This window comes from Nerophis lumbriciformis, linkage group LG17 (genome assembly GCF_033978685.3).
Source record: "Nerophis lumbriciformis linkage group LG17, RoL_Nlum_v2.1, whole genome shotgun sequence".
Classification (NCBI taxonomy): Eukaryota; Metazoa; Chordata; class Actinopteri; order Syngnathiformes; family Syngnathidae; genus Nerophis; species Nerophis lumbriciformis.
The window spans coordinates 39,400,001-39,417,520 of NC_084564.2; the positions used below are offsets into that span (position 1 = coordinate 39,400,001).

General features: G+C 43.2%; 1 protein-coding gene across 3 annotated transcripts in view; it reads right to left on the minus strand.

The window, feature by feature from the left end:
- The window catches only part of igsf9ba (immunoglobulin superfamily, member 9Ba), a 337,710-nt gene that overhangs the window by 34,676 nt on the left and 285,514 nt on the right, over positions 1–17,520 (minus strand). Inside the window, exons 18-19 of one of the 3 annotated variants that reach the window (XM_061973180.2) lie at positions 7,755–7,841; positions 1–326 (exon numbers count right to left, since the gene is read on the minus strand). The exon at positions 1–326 is cut by the window's left edge and continues 1,303 nt beyond it. The exons of 1 other annotated variant lie outside the window; for it this stretch is intronic. In XM_061973180.2, the coding sequence (XP_061829164.1) occupies positions 1–326; positions 7,755–7,841 (413 nt within the window). The remainder of the gene's footprint in view (positions 327–7,754; positions 7,842–17,520) is intronic. One more of the 3 variants, XM_061973181.2, reaches the window with a different exon arrangement.

Below are 17,520 nucleotides of genomic sequence, written 5' to 3' on the forward strand. Positions count from 1 at the left end.
CCGGATACAAGTCGGACTCCTCGGCGAAGGGGAAGCCTTGGATGCGGCGGGTCGGCGGGCTGAAATCCATGACGAAGCGGCCGTCCGGGCCGCGGCATATCAGCTCGATGGGCGTGGTGACTTCCGCCTCGTGCTTGGACACGCTGTACTTCCTGCTGGCTATGGCACGCTTGGTTTTCTTGTAGAAGGACAGCTCCTTGTCCTTGTCCCTCTGAGGGCTGGGAAGCTTCCTGACGTAGAGGCCGGGGCCATGGGAGCCCTCCGAAGAAATGGAGCGGGGCCGAGACAGAGGGGAGCTCTCCGGGCTTATCTTCCCTGATGATAACCTGACGTAGAATAAGGCAGACAAAGGGGTTTAACGAAATGGTGCAACGCACATCCAAAGGGTTAAAATTGAAGGGAATTGTCCTTCTCGGTTGACAAAATGTACGATGCAGTAGGGCTGGGCGATATATGGAATATACTCGATATATCGCGGGGTTGTCTCTGCGATTGTTAGAATAATCATGTATATACTGTATATTATCACACAAACTTTATGCTTAAGGGCCGTTGCTATAGTTATTATTCCTATTTTTGTATTTGTGCAAAGCTGGCAATCCAAAAGATTGCCAGCCGTCTTTATCAGTGTTGTGTCTAGACTCGGCCTGCTGACTGCCAAGGCCGAACATCGAGTACCGGGACGCAGACAAAGCAGACACTGGGCGATAGCACCAGTGTCAACATATTTGCATTTTTGTATAATCATATATTGTGTCTAACTGGAGTTGTCGAGATTAACCCCCTTCCCTCAGCGACAGCTTCAGTGATGTAACAGGGACCTTCCAAATAAATAGAGGAAGCACGCGGGCAGGACTTTTCGAACGTAGTTTGGATCTGTAACAAGAATACAGCCCAAATAGCTCATCCATCCATCCATCTTCTTCCGCTTATCCGAGGTCGGGTCGTGGGGGAAGCAGCCTAAGCAGGGAAGCCCAGACTTCCCTTTCCCCAGCCACTTCGTCCAGCTCCTCCCGGGGGATCCCGAGGCGTTCCCAGGCCAGCCGGGAGACATAGTCTTCCCAACGTGTCCTGGGTCTTCCCCGCGGCCTCCTACCGGTCGGACGTGCCCTAAACACCTCCCGAGGGAGGCGATCGGGTGGCATCCTGACCAGATGCCCGAACCACCTCATCTGGCTCCTCTCCATGTGGAGGAGCAGCGGCTTTACTTTGAGCTCCCCCCGGATGACAGAGCTTCTCACCCTATCTCTAAGGGAGAGCCCCGCCACCCGGCTGAGGAAACTCATTTCGGCCGCTTGTACCCGTGATCTTGTCCTTTCGGCCATAACCCAAAGCTCATGACCATAGGTGAGGATGGGAACGTAGATCGACCGGTAAATTGAGAGCTTTGCCTTCCGGCTCAGCTCCTTCTTCACCACAACGGATCGATACAGCGTCCGCATTACTGAAGACGCCGCACCGATCCGCCTGTCGATCTCACGATCCACTCTTCCCTCACTCGTGAACAAGACTCCGAGGTGCTTGAACTCCTCCACTTGGGGCTCCTCAATTGAGCAAAATGTAACTCTGTCTCTGCATGATTCCTTGCTTCTTGTCTGTTTAATAGATGTCATCAGTGTTTGAACCTGACAGCGATATAGAAAATGACTACATGGTGATATTGGAGTATACGTTCTCACGCAGTTGCTTTTAGCTGCGGGCATTACACTATAGGCCAGGGGTCGGCAACCTTTACCAGTCAAAGAGCCATTTTGACCAGTTTCACAAATTATAGATAACAATGGGAGCCGCAATTTGTTTTTGAAATTTTAAATGAAATAACACTGCATACCAAGTTTTTTTTTTTTGCTTTGTGCTATGTATAACCAGGGGTCTCAGACACGCTGCCCACACCTTTATGTGGAATTTGAAAGCTGGTGCGGCACGCGGGTTTTACATGAATGGCGCTTGTCAGCGTCATGCGTGCCGTGATGGTACAACATATAACACACACTACAGTCAGCGTGCCCGATCAGCCACACGTTGTATGGGGCTCCCGCTTACTCACGCAGGTAACAGCAAGGCATACTTACTCAACGACCACACAGGTCACACTGACGGTGGCGGTATAAAAAAAAACTTTAACACTCTTACTAATAATGCGCCACACTGTGAACCCACACCAAACAAGAATGACAAACAAATTTCGGGAGAACATCTGCACCGTAACACAACATAAACACAACAGGACAAATACCCAGAATCCCATGCAGCCCTAACTCTTCCGCTACCAAACCCCGCCCACCTCAACCGACGCACAGAGAGGGGAGGGGAAGAGTCAGGGCTGCATGGGATTCTGGGTGTTTGTTCTGTTGTGTTTATGTTGTGTTAAGGTGCAGATGTTCTCCCGAAATGTGTTTGTCATTCTTGTTTGGTTTTGGTTCAAAGTGTGGCGCATTATTAGTAAGAGTGTTAAAGTTAATTTATATGACCACCGTCAGTGTAACCTGTGTGGCTGTTGACTAAGTATGCATTGCTGTCACGTACGTGTGCAAGCAGAAGATGTATATTGTATTAAAGTGATAGGCTGGCACGCTGTTAATACAGATTGTAGAGGGCGCCAAATGTTGTACCATCATGGCACGCCCTTATTATAGGCCCTTATTATAGCCGTAAGGGTGAAAATCGGTGAATATTAATTCCGGGAGTTTTCTGCGAGAGGCACAGAAATCCGGAAGTTTCACTGGAAAATTGAGGGGGTTCAGCAAGTAAGCTGCTGAGCCGCATGCGGCTCCGGAGTCGCGGGTTGCCGACCCCTGCTATAGGCTCTTCTCACTCTTTCTTGTCTCTCCTTCTCACAGAGACGTAAAACAAGCGCGCCTTCTTACATACGTCACATACGTATACGCCCTCGCGGAGCAGAGAGGTAGCGGCATGGGTAACGTTAGCTGTGGTGCGAGTGGTAATACGAGAGAGAGAAGGTGAGAATCTGGTAACAAACGAAGGAAAAAGAATTAATTCCAAAGAAAAACAGCAGGGGGTCCATCGTCTGGCGGTGGTTTGGCTTCAAGCGGGAAGATGTTGAACAGACAACAGTAATATGTCAACTGTTGCTACAAAAAGTAGCATTACTGCTAATATGTAGCATCATTTGAAAAGTCACCCGCTAGAGAATGAAGAGTGCTTGAAACTCCGCATGTCAACATCTCCGTTCGGTGCCACACCCACAAAATGCCCAAGCAACCATTTCCACATCAACACCGTATGAAACAAATAGTCAACAACAGAAGGAGATAACGTCCGCAGGAACCTACCACATAGTGAAGGACATACACTATTTGATTTTACTATTATGCAGCTCATTTTTATTTGAGACTTATTGAACTATCTTGTGTGACATCATGCACAAAAGAGCACTTTATTTGTTTTAAACTATTGTAGTGGCGTTCTGTACAAAAAGTGCACTTTAATTTAGTGTTGTTTTGATATATCATCTTAGTGACATCATGCACAAAAGTGCACTAATAGCTTGTTTTAGAATGTCTCTGACAATCTTGCACTGACATGAATGTTTGTGCCACTGCTTAATAACTGTTTCATAAATACGCTTTTAGTTGTGATTTCCCTCTCTGCATGAAAGTTTAAAAGTAGCATATATTAATGCAGTATGAAGAAGAATGTTTTAATGTAGACACATAGAATCATCATACTGCTGTGATTATATGCATCAAGTGTTCATTCAAGGCTAAGGCAAAATATCCACATATATATGGTGTATCGTGACATGGCCTAAAAATATCCACATATTAATAAAAGGTCGTATCGCCCAGCCCTACGATGCAGAGTTCCCAAACGTAACATTCTGAAGCATTTGGGTGAACGGTGACATCTTTTCAACCAAAAGAAGAAACCCTTCAAAACAACATGTATTACTCTCGACTCCGCTATAACTAAAGCTTTCTTTTGATAAACTAACATGATGGCAGGAGCGCTCTGGACAGGACAAGAGTGAACAACCAAAGAATCTGAGTGGGATGGACATGGAAATGGAAATATTCCAAGGGTGAAGTACCAACAATGCACACCACAGATCTTTTGAGTCTTCAGCAGAGCAGTTTGCATATAGCTTAATTGAGTACAGACAATAATTTGGACGATTTATTCAGGGATTCTCAAACTGTGTTATGTGTACGTCTAGTGCAGGGGTCGGCAACCTTTACCAGTCAAAGAGCCATTTTGACCAGTTTCACAAATTACAGAAAACAATGGGAGCCGCAAAAAATTTTGAAATTTTTAATGAAATAACACTGCATACAAAGTTTTTTTTTTTTATTGCTTTGTGCTATGTATAAACCAGGGGTCTCAGACACGCTGCCCACACCTTTATATGGAATTTTTAAGCTGGTGCGGCACGCGGGTTTTGATAGAATAGCGCTTGTAAGCTTTATGCGTGCCGTGATGGTACAGCCTACAGCGCCCAATACAACCAGCGTGCCTGATCAGCCACATGTTGTATGGGGCTTCCGCTTGCTCACGTAGGTGACAGCAATGCATACTTGGTCAACAACCACACAGGTTACACTGACGGTGGCGGTATAAAAAAAACTATAACACTCTTACTAATAATGCGCCACACTGTCAACCCACACCAAACAAGAATGACAAACACATTTCGGGAGAACATCTGCACCGTAACACAACATAAACACAACAGGACAAATACCCAGAATCCCATGCAGCCCTAACTCTTCCGGGATACAGTATACACCCCTGCTACCAAACCCCGCCCACCTCAACCGACGCACAGAGGGGGGAGGTTGATGTGTGAGGGAGCAGGCTTGGGGTGGGGGCGGGGTTTGGTGGTAGCAGGGGTGTATAATGTAGCGCGGAAGAGTCAGGGCTGCATGGGATTCTGGGTATTTGTGCTGTTGTGTTTATGTTGTGTTAAGGTGCAGATGTTCTCCCGAAATGTGTTTGTCATTCTTGTTTGGTTTTGGTTCAAAGTGTGGCGCATTATTAGTAAGAGTGTTAAAGTTGTTTTATATGGTCACCGTCAGTGTAACCTGTGTGGCTGTTGACCAAGTATGCCTTGCTGTTACGTACGTGTGCAAGCAGAAGATGTATATTGTATAACAAGTGTTGGGCTGGCACGCTGTTAATACAGATTGTAGAGAGCGCCAAATGCTGTACCATCATGGCACGCCCTTATTATAGCTGTAAGGGTGAAAACCGGTGAATATTAATCCCGGGAGTTTTCTGCGAGAGGCACTGAAATCCGGAAGTCTCACGGGAAAATTGGGGGGTTCAGCAAGTAAGCTGCTGAGACGCATCAGAGTGATCAAAGAGCCGCATGCGGCTCCGGAGCCGCGGGTTGCCGACCCCTGGTCTAGTGGTACGCCAAATAATGACTTAATTAAATATCCCAACACAGTGTGACTGTTCAAACTGTGCGTACTGTTGCAGTGATACTTGTTAAATACAAACATCTGCTTCTTTTTAATGATTTTTTTTGGCCTACTACGCTACTGTATTTCAATGTTTGTGATTATGGTGGTACTTGGAGAGCCTAGTGTTTTCTGAGGTGGTACTTGGTGAAAAAAAGTGTGTGAACCACTGATTTATGGTTATCCAGTTTTGGGTTAAATCAACATCTAAATGCACTTTTTTGGGGGGGAATTTCCAAAATAAAAGGACATTGTCCATGTCAATGACGGATCGGCAACTAACCTGCGAAACCTCTTGCATACCTATTGACACTAGAGCATACTTGCCAACCTTGAGACCTCCGAATTTGGGAGATTGGGGGCGGGGGGGTTGAGGTGGGCGTTGTTAAAGAGGGCGGGGTTTGGTGGTAGCGGGGGTTGTATATTGTAGCGTCCCGGAAGAGTTAGTGCTGCAAGGGATTCTGGGTATTTGTTCTGTTGTGTTTATGTTGTGTTATGGTGCGGATGTTCTCCCGAAATGTGTTTGTCATTCTTGTTTGGTGTGGGTTCACAGTGTGGCGCATATTTGGTGGTAGCGGGGGTTGTATATTGTAGCGTCCCGGAAGAGTTAGTGCTGCAAGGGATTCTGGGTATTTGTTCTGTTGTGTTTATGTTGCGTTACGGTGCGGATGTTCTCCCGAAATGTGTTTGTCATTCTTGTTTGGTGTGGGTTCACAGTGTGGCGCATATTTGTAACAGTGTTAAAGTTGTTCATACGGCCACCCTCAGTGTGACCTGTTTCGCTGTTGACCAAGTATGCATGTGCATTCACTTGTGTGTGTGAAAAGCTGTAGATATTATGTGATTGGGCCGGCCGGTACACTGTTTGAATGGAGGAAAAACGAATGTGACGACAGGTTGTAGAGGACGCTAAAGGCAGTGCCTTTAAGGCACGCCGCCAATATTGTTGTCCGGGTGGAAATCGGGAGAAATTCGAGAGGATGGTTGCCCCGGGAGATTTTCGGGAGGGGCACTGAAAATCGGGAGGGTTGGCAAGTATGCACTAGAGATGTCGATAAATGCTTTAAAATGTAATATCGCAAATTATCGGTATCGGTTTCAAAAAGTAAAATGTATGACTTTTTAAAACGCCGCTGTGTACACGGACGTAGGGAGAAGTACAGAGCGCCAATAAACCTTGAAGGCACTGCCTTTGCGTGCCGGCCCAATCACATAATATCTTCGGCTTTTCACACACACAAGTGAATGCCATACATACTTGGTCAACAGCCATACAGGTCACACTGAGGGTGGCCGTATAAACAACTTTAACACTGTTACAAATATGCGCCACACTGTGAACCCACACCAAACAAGAATGACAAACACAACATAAACACAACAGAACAAATACCCAGAACCCCTTGCAGCACTAACTCTTCCGGGACGCTACAATATACACCCCCCGCTACCCCCTAACTCAAACCCGCCCACCTCAACTCCTCATGCTCTCTCAGGGAGAGCATGTCCCGAATTCCAAGCTGCTGTTTTGAGGCATGTTACAAAAAAATAATGCACTTTGTGACTTCAATAATAAATATGGCAGTGCCATGTTGGCATTTTTTTTTTCCATAACTTGAGTTGATTTATTTTGGAAAACCTTGTTACATTGTTTAATGCATCACAACAAAATTAGGCATAATAATGTGTTAATTCCACGACTGTATATATCGGTATCGGTTGATATCGGAATCGGTAATTAAGAGTTGGACAATATCGGCAAAAAAATCCATTATCGGACATCTCTAATTGACACCCTAATGAATCCTCCCTACATTAGCTGGGTACCTCATTTCTACCTTCATTAAGGCCCCCGTTTACACTAAGCGGCTAAGGTTATCCAGGGTAAATCCCACCTAACCTTATCCTTACACACACACAAAAAATCCTGACTTTGGAGCAATGTTCACGGACTCTAGTATTTGGCTCTCTATTAGATGCAAGGTTTCCCGTATTGGGACCATGATTTATGTCCTAACTTGGAAGGTACTTTTCCTTGTTGATGTCTCAAGAAGAGTAGAAACACACACACACACACACACACACACACACACACACACACACACCCACACCCACACACACACGTGAAGAGAGCAGTTGACATCCAAGCAGGCCCTACATGCGCTCACTCAGGTCAACGATTGCATCACACAGGGTCGCACATGCACCACGTTTAGACTTGCGCATGCGTAAAAAGAAGCTTCACCACGATGAAAACAGCCACCAGGTCATTTTTTTTTTTTTTTTTTTTGCATGCAGCCAGGCCAGTGCAGTGCAGTGCAGCACACTCACAGGGGGCTGGCAGGCGGGGGCAAGAAAGTGCTCCTGGCAGGCTCGTCCCAGCAGGGCTCTACCCCTGGCAAGGGGGTGAGAGGAGGCCTGCGGCGGGAGACAAACAACACGGGCCGGGTTCATCTTTAAAATATACCAAGTGCAGGAAAAGTAAAAGTGGCCCTGCTGGCATCTCATCGTGTAAAAATGAATACAATTTGTGATGCTTTTTGGTAGAAATTACTGTCACAGCTGCACCTGTTTTTGTTTTTTTAATTTCGGGTATTGCGGTGCACTCGTATGTCTACACACAGACGGATGGTTATACACCGCACATTAAATGAGCAGCTAAACAAACAAAAAGAGTGTTAAACACTGACAACCATGCAGAGAGCAGACAGTGTTTAAGGTTAAAGAACAAACATGGATACAAAATCAATACACACACTGCAGCTTGAAATGCTGACTCGGCTGCTTTCAACTCCTAACCGACACAAGCTTACGACTGAGCACGTTCTTCTGCACCTCGAAATGACATCACCATTTGATGTTGGTTTGTGTTACTTTGCTTCCAGCAACTTACTGCACAATCTGCATATTTTTGATTTACATTTTTAAATGTAGCCAAAACATAATAGGCATCATTGTTATCACACTATGGGCCTTATTCTCCTCTTTGCGTTTAGCTATGTTTGACGTTACGCACCTTTCTCTTATCCTCTTCCTCACACTATTAACTAGATCCATTCCTGCTGGTCCCACTATGGACTGGACTCTCACTATAATGTTAGATCCACTATGGACTGGACTCCCACTATAATGTTAGATCCACTATGGACTGGGCTCACACTATTATGTTAGATCCACTATGGACTGGACTCTCACACTATTATGTTAGATCCACTATGGAATGGACTCTCACACTATTATGTTAGATCCACTATGGACTGGACTCTCACTATTATGTTAGATCCACAATGGACTGAACTCTCACTATTATGTTAGATCTACTATGGACTGGACTCTCACTATTATGTTAGATCCACTATGGACTGGACTCTCACACTATTATTTTAGATCCACTATGGACTGGACTCTCACAATATTATGTTAGATCCACTATGGACTGGACTCTCTCACTATTATGTTAGATCCACTATGGACTGGACTCTCACTATTATGTTAGATCCACTATGGACTGGATTCTCACACTATTATGTTAGATCCACTATGGACTGGACTCTCACACCATTAACTAGATCCACTCCTGCTGGCCCCACTATGGACTGGACTCTCACACTATTATGTTAGATCCACTATGGACTGGACTCTCACACCATTAACTAGATCCACTCCTGCTGGCCCCACTATGGACTGGACTCTCACACTATTATGTTAGATCCACTATGAACTGGACTCTCACTGTTATGTTAGATCCACTATGGACTGGACTCTCACTATAATGTTAGATCCACTATGGACTGGACTCCCACTATAATGTTAGATCCACTATGGACTGGGCTCACACTATTATGTTAGATCCACTATGGACTGGACTCTCACACTATTATGTTAGATCCACTATGGAATGGACTCTCACACTATTATGTTAGATCCACTATGGACTGGACTCTCACTATTATGTTAGATCCACAATGGACTGAACTCTCACTATTATGTTAGATCTACTATGGACTGGACTCTCACTATTATGTTAGATCCACTATGGACTGGACTCTCACACTATTATTTTAGATCCACTATGGACTGGACTCTCACAATATTATGTTAGATCCACTATGGACTGGACTCTCTCACTATTATGTTAGATCCACTATGGACTGGACTCTCACTATTATGTTAGATCCACTATGGACTGGATTCTCACACTATTATGTTAGATCCACTATGGACTGGACTCTCACACCATTAACTAGATCCACTCCTGCTGGCCCCACTATGGACTGGACTCTCACACTATTATGTTAGATCCACTATGGACTGGACTCTCACACCATTAACTAGATCCACTCCTGCTGGCCCCACTATGGACTGGACTCTCACACTATTATGTTAGATCCACTATGAACTGGACTCTCACACCATTAACTAGATCCACTCCTGCTGGCCCCACTATGGACTGGACTCTCACACTATTATGTTAGATCCACTATGAACTGGACTCTCACTGTTATGTTAGATCCACTATGGACTGGACTCTCACTATTATGTTAGATCCACTATGGACTGGACTCACACTATTATGTTAGATCCACTATGGACTGGACTCTCACTGTTATGTTAGATCCACTATGGACTGGACTCTCTCACTATTATGTTAGATCCACTATGGACTGGACTCTCACACTATTATGTTAGATCCACGATGGACTGGACTCCCACTATAATGTTAGATCCACTATGGACTGGACTCCCACTATAATGTTAGATCCACTATGGACTGGACTCTCACACTATTATGTTAGATCCACTATGGACTGGACTCTCACACTATTATGTTAGATCCACTATGGACTGGACTCTCACTATTATGTTAGATCCACTATGGACTGGACTCTCACTATTATGTTAGATCCACTATGGACTGGACTATCACACTATTATGTTAGATCCACGATGGACTGGACTCCCACTATAATGTTAGATCCACTATGGACTGGACTCTCACTATTATGTTAGATCCACTATGGACTGGACTCTCACTATTATGTTAGATCCACTATGGACTGGACTCACACTATTATGTTAGATCCACTATGGACTGGACTCTCACTATTATGTTACATCCACTATGGACTGGACTCTCACTGTTATGTTAGATCCACTATGGACTGGACTCTCACTATTATGTTAGATCCACTATGGACTGGACTCTCACTATTATGTTAGATCCACTATGGACTGGACTCTCACTATTATGTTAGATCCACTATGAACTGGACTCTCACTATTATGTTAGATCCACTATGGACTGGACTCTCACTATTATGTTAGATCCACTATGAACTGGACTCTCACTATTATGTTAGATCCACTATGGACTGGACTCTCACTGTTATGTTAGATCCACTATGGACTGGACTCTCACTATTATGTTAGATCCACTATGGACTGGATTCTCACTATTATGTTAGATTCACTATGGACTGGACTCTCACTATTATGTTAGATCCACTATGGCCTGGACTCTCACATTATTGTGTTAGATCCACTATGGACTGGACTCTCACACTATTATGTTAGATCCACTATGGACTGGACTCTCACACCATTAACTAGATCCACTCCTGCTGGCCCCACTATGGACTGGACTCTCACACTATTATGTTAGATCCACTATGGACTGGACTCTCACACTAATATGTTAGATCCACTATGGACTGGACTCTCACACTATTATGTTAGATCCACTATGGACTGGACTCTTACACTATTATGTTAGATCCACTATGGACTGGACTCTCACTATTATGTTAGATCCACTATGGACTGGACTCTCACACTATTATGTTAGATCCACTATGGAATGGACTCTCACTTTTATGTTAGATCCACTATGGACTGGACTCTCACACTATTATGTTAGATCCACTATGGACTGGACTCTCACACTATTATGTTAGATCCACTATGGACTGGACTCTCACACTATTATGTTAGATCCACTATGGACTGGACTCTCACTTTTATGTTAGATCCACTATGGACTGGACTCTCACACTATTATGTTAGATCCACTATGGACTGGACTCTCACACTATTATGTTAGATCCACTATGGACTGGACTCTCACTATTATGTTAGATCCACTATGGACTGGACTCTCACTATTATGTTAGATCCACTATGGACTGGACTCTCACTATAATGTTAGATCCACTATGGACTGGACTCTCACTATTATGTTAGATCCACTATGGACTGGACTCTCTCACTATTATGTTAGATCCACTATGGACAGGACTCTCACAATATTATGTTAGATCCACTATGGACTGGACTCTCACACTATTATGTTAGATCCACTATGGACTGGACTCTCACACTATTATGTTAGATCCACTATGGACTGGGCTCTCACTATTATGTTAGATCCACTATGGACTGGACTCTCACTATTATGTTAGATCCACTATGGACTGGACTCTCACTATTATGTTAGATCCACTATGGACTGGACTCTCACTATTATGTTAGATCCACTATGGACTGGACTCTCTCACTATTATGTTAGATCCACTATGGACTGGACTCTCACACTATTATGTTAGATCCACTATGGACTGGACTCTCACACTATTATGTTAGATCCACTATGGACTGGACTCTCACACTATTATGTTAGATCCACTATGGACTGGACTCTCACACTATTATGTTAGATCCACTATGGACTGGACTCTCTCACTATTATGTTAGATCCACTATGGACTGGACTCTCTCACTATTATGTTAGATCCACTATGGACTGGACTCTCACTATTATGTTAGATCCACTATGGACTGGACTCTCACACTATTATGTTAGATCCACTATGGACTGGACTCTCACTATTATGTTAGATCCACTATGGACTGGACTCTCACACTATTATGTTAGATCCACTATGGACTGGACTCTCACACTATTATGTTAGATCCACTATGGACTGGACTCTCACTATTATGTTAGATCCACTATGGACTGGACTCTCACACTATTATGTTAGATCCACTATGGACTGGACTCTCACACTATTATGTTAGATCCACTATGGACTGGACTCTCACTATTATGATATATCCACTATGGACTGGACTCTCACTATTATGTTGGATCCTCTATGGACTGGACTGTCACATTATTAACTAGATCCACTCCTGCTGGCCCCACCTTGGACTGTACTCTCACTATTAACGAGATCCACTATGGACTGGACTCTCACACTATAAACTAGATCCACACCTGCTGGTCCCACTATGGACTGGACTCTCACTATTATGTTAGATCCACTATGGACTGGACTCTCACACTATTATGTTAGATCCACTATGGACTAGACTCTCACACTATTATGTTAGATCCACTATGGACTGGACTCTCACACTATTATGTTAGATCCACTATGGACTGGACTCTTACACTATTATGTTAAATCCACTATGGACTGGACTCTCACACTATTATGTTAGATCCACTATGGACTGGACTCACACTACTATGTTAGATCCACTATGGACTGGACTCTCACTATTATGTTACATCCACTATGGACTGGACTCTCACTGTTATGTTAGATCCACTATGGACTGGACTCTCACTATTATGTTAGATCCACTATGAACTGGACTCTCACACTATTATGTTAGATCCACTATGGACTGGACTCTCACACTATTATGTTAGATCCACTATGGACTGGACTCTCACACTATTATGTTAGATCCACTATGGACTGGACTCTCACACTATTATGTTAGATCCACTATGGACTGGACTCTCACACTATTATGTTAGATCCACTATGGACTGGACTCTCACACTATTATGTTAGATCCACTATGGACTGGACTCTCACTATTATGTTAGATCCACTATGGACTGGACTCTCACTATTATGTTGGATCCTCTATGGACTGGACTGTCACATTATTAACTAGATCCACTCCTGCTGGCCCCACCTTGGACTGTACTCTCACTATTAACGAGATCCACTATGGACTGGACTCTCACACTATAAACTAGATCCACTCCTGCTGGCCCCACTATAGACTGGACTCTCACACTATTATGTTAGATCCACTATGGACTGGACTCTCACACTATTATGTTAGATCCACTATGGACTAGACTCTCACACTATTATGTTAGATCCACTATGGACTGGACTCTCACACTATTATGTTATATCCACTATGGACTAGATTCTCACACGATTATGTTAGATCCACTATGGACTGGACTCTCACTATTATGTTAGATCCACTATGGACTGGACTCTCACACTATTATGTTAGATCCACTATGGACTAGACTCTCACACTATTATGTTAGATCCACTATGGACTGGACTCTCACACTATTATGTTAGATCCACTATGGACTGGACTCTCACAATATTATGTTAGATCCACTATGGACTGGACTCTCACACTATTATGTTAGATCCACTATGGACTGGACTCTCACACTATTATGTTAGATCCACTATGGTCTGGACTCTCACAATATTATGTTAGATCCACTATGGACTGGACTCTCACTATTATGTTAGATCCACTATGGACTGGACTCTCACTATTATGTTAGATCCACTATGGACTGGATTCTCACACTATTATGTTAGATCCACTATGGACTGGACTCTCACACTATTATGTTAAATCCACTATGGACTGGATTCTCACACTATTATGTTAGATCCACTATGGACTGGACTCTCACAATATTATGTTAGATCCACTATGGACTGGACTCTCACACTATTATGTTAGATCCACTATGGACTGGACTCTCACACTATTATGTTAGATCCACTATGGTCTGGACTCTCACAATATTATGTTAGATCCACTATGGACTGGACTCTCACTATTATGTTAGATCCACTATGGACTGGACTCTCACTATTATGTTAGATCCACTATGGACTGGATTCTCACTCTATTATGTTAGATCCACTATGGACTGGACTCTCACACCATTAACTAGATCCACTCCTGCTGGCCCCACTATGGACTGGACTCTCACACTATTATGTTAGATCCACTATGGACTGGACTCTCACACTAATATGTTAGATCCACTATGGACTGGACTCTCACACTATTATGTTAGATCCACTATGGACTGGACTCTTACACTATTATGTTAGATCCACTATGGACTGGACTCTCACTATTATGTTAGATCCACTATGGACTGGATTCTCACACTATTATGTTAGATCCACTATGGACTGGACTCTCACACCATTAACTAGATCCACTCCTGCTGGCCCCACTATGGACTGGACTCTCACACTATTATGTTAGATCCACTATGGACTGGACTCTCACAATATTATGTTAGATCCACTATGGACTGGACTCTCACACTATTATGTTAGATCCACTATGGACTGGACTCTCACACTATTATGTTAGATCCACAATGGACTGGACTCTCACTATTATGTTAGATCCACTATGGACTGGACTCTCACACTATTATGTTAGATCCACTATGGACTGGACTCTCACACTATTATGATAGATCCACTATGGACTGGACTCTCACAATATTATGTTAGATCCACTATGGACTGGACTCTCACACTATTATGTTAGATCCACTATGGACTGGACTCTCACACTATTATGTTAGATCCACAATGGACTGGACTCTCACTATTATGTTAGATCCACTATGGACTGGACTCTCACACTATTATGTTAGATCCACTATGGACTGGACTCCCACTATAATGTTAGATCCACTATGGACTGGACTCTCACACTAATATGTTAGATCCACTATGGACTGGACTCTCACACTATTATGTTAGATCCACTATGGACTGGACTCTTACACTATTATGTTAGATCCACTATGGACTGGACTCTCACTATTATGTTAGATCCACTATGGACTGGACTCTCACACTATTATGTTAGATCCACTATGGACTGGACTCTCACACTATTATGTTAGATCCACTATGGACTGGATTCTCACACTATTATGTTAGATCCACTATGGACTGGACTCTCACATTATTATGTTAGATCCACTATGGACTGGACTCTCACACTATTATGTTAGATCCACTATGGTCTGGACTCTCACAATATTATGTTAGATCCACTATGGACTGGACTCTCACATTATTATGTTAGATCCACTATGGACTGGACTCTCACACTATTATGTTAGATCCACTATGGACTGGACTCTCACACCATTAACTAGATCCACTCCTGCTGGCCCCACTATGGACTGGACTCTCACACTATTATGTTAGATCCACTATGGACTGGACTCTTACACTATTATGTTAGATCCACTATGGACTGGACTCTCACTATTATGTTAGATCCACTATGGACTGGACTCTCACACTATTATGTTAGATCCACTATGGACTGGACTCTCACTATTATGTTAGATCCACTATGGACTGGACTCTCACACTATTATGTTAGATCCACTATGGACTGGACTCTCACACTATTATGTTAGATCCACTATGGACTGGACTCACACACTATTATGTTAGATCCACTATGGACTGGACTCTTACACTATTATGTTAGATCCACTATGGACTGGATTCTCACACTATTATGTTAGATCCACTATGGACTGGACTCTCACATTATTATGTTAGATCCACTATGGACTGGACTCTCACACTATTATGTTAGATCCACTATGGACTGGACTCTCACACCATTAACTAGATCCACTCCTGCTGGCCCCACTATGGACTGGGCTCTCACACTATTATGTTAGATCCACTATGGACTGGACTCTCACACTAATATGTTAGATCCACTATGGACTGGACTCTCACACTATTATGTTAGATCCACTATGGACTGGACTCTCACACTATTATGTTAGATCCACTATGGACTGGACTCTCACACTATTATGTTAGATCCACTATGGACTGGACTCTTACACTATTATGTTAGATCCACTATGGACTGGATTCTCACACTATTATGTTAGATCCACTATGGACTGGACTCTCACATTATTATGTTAGATCCACTATGGACTGGACTCTCACACTATTATGTTAGATCCACTATGGACTGGACTCTCACACCATTAACTAGATCCACTCCTGCTGGCCCCACTATGGACTGGACTCTCACACTATTATGTTAGATCCACTATGGACTGGACTCTCACACTAATATGTTAGATCCACTATGGACTGGACTCTCACACTATTATGTTAGATCCACTATGGACTGGACTCTCACACTAATATGTTAGATCCACTATGGACTGGACTCTCACACTATTATGTTAGATCCACTATGGACTGGACTCTCACACTATTATGTTAGATCCACTATGGACTGGACTCTCCCACTATTATGTTAGATCCACTATGGACTGGACTCTCACACTATTAACTGGATCCACTCCTGCTGGCCCCACTATGGACTGGACTCTCACACTATTAACGAGATCCACTCGACGTCCAGGGGTGGGGGGTCCCCACATCTGCTGTCCCCTCCAAGGTTTCTCATTGTCATCCCATTGGCTTGAGTTTTTCCTTGCCCTGATGTGGGATCTGAGCCGAGGATGTCGTTGTGGCTTGTGCAGCCCTTTGAGACGCTCGTGATTAAGGGCTATATAAATAAACTTTGATTGATTGATTGATTTGTCTGATTATAATAATAATAATAATTATTATTATTATAGATTGTATTTGTAAAAAGCACTTTACATTGAGCAAACAACCTCAAAGTGCTATAGTGTATTAAAATATAAATAAAAAGATAATTTAAAAAAATAAAAATAAAAACTAGAACTAGCACGCATATAACTAAAAAAAGGCTTTTTTTAAAAGAAGGGTTTTTAAGCCTTTTTTAAAAGCATTTACAGTCTGTGGTACCCTCAGGTGGTCAGGGAGGTTAGTCTGTCCGGAGCGGAGGTGTCGTGTGGAGGATTTGGGGGTGATTATGATACAAATTTGAGATTATCCATAATAAATACATCCTAAAATGTCTGAGTACAACTCTTATTAATGTGATATATTTTTTTTTCCCATGACTGTATTATACA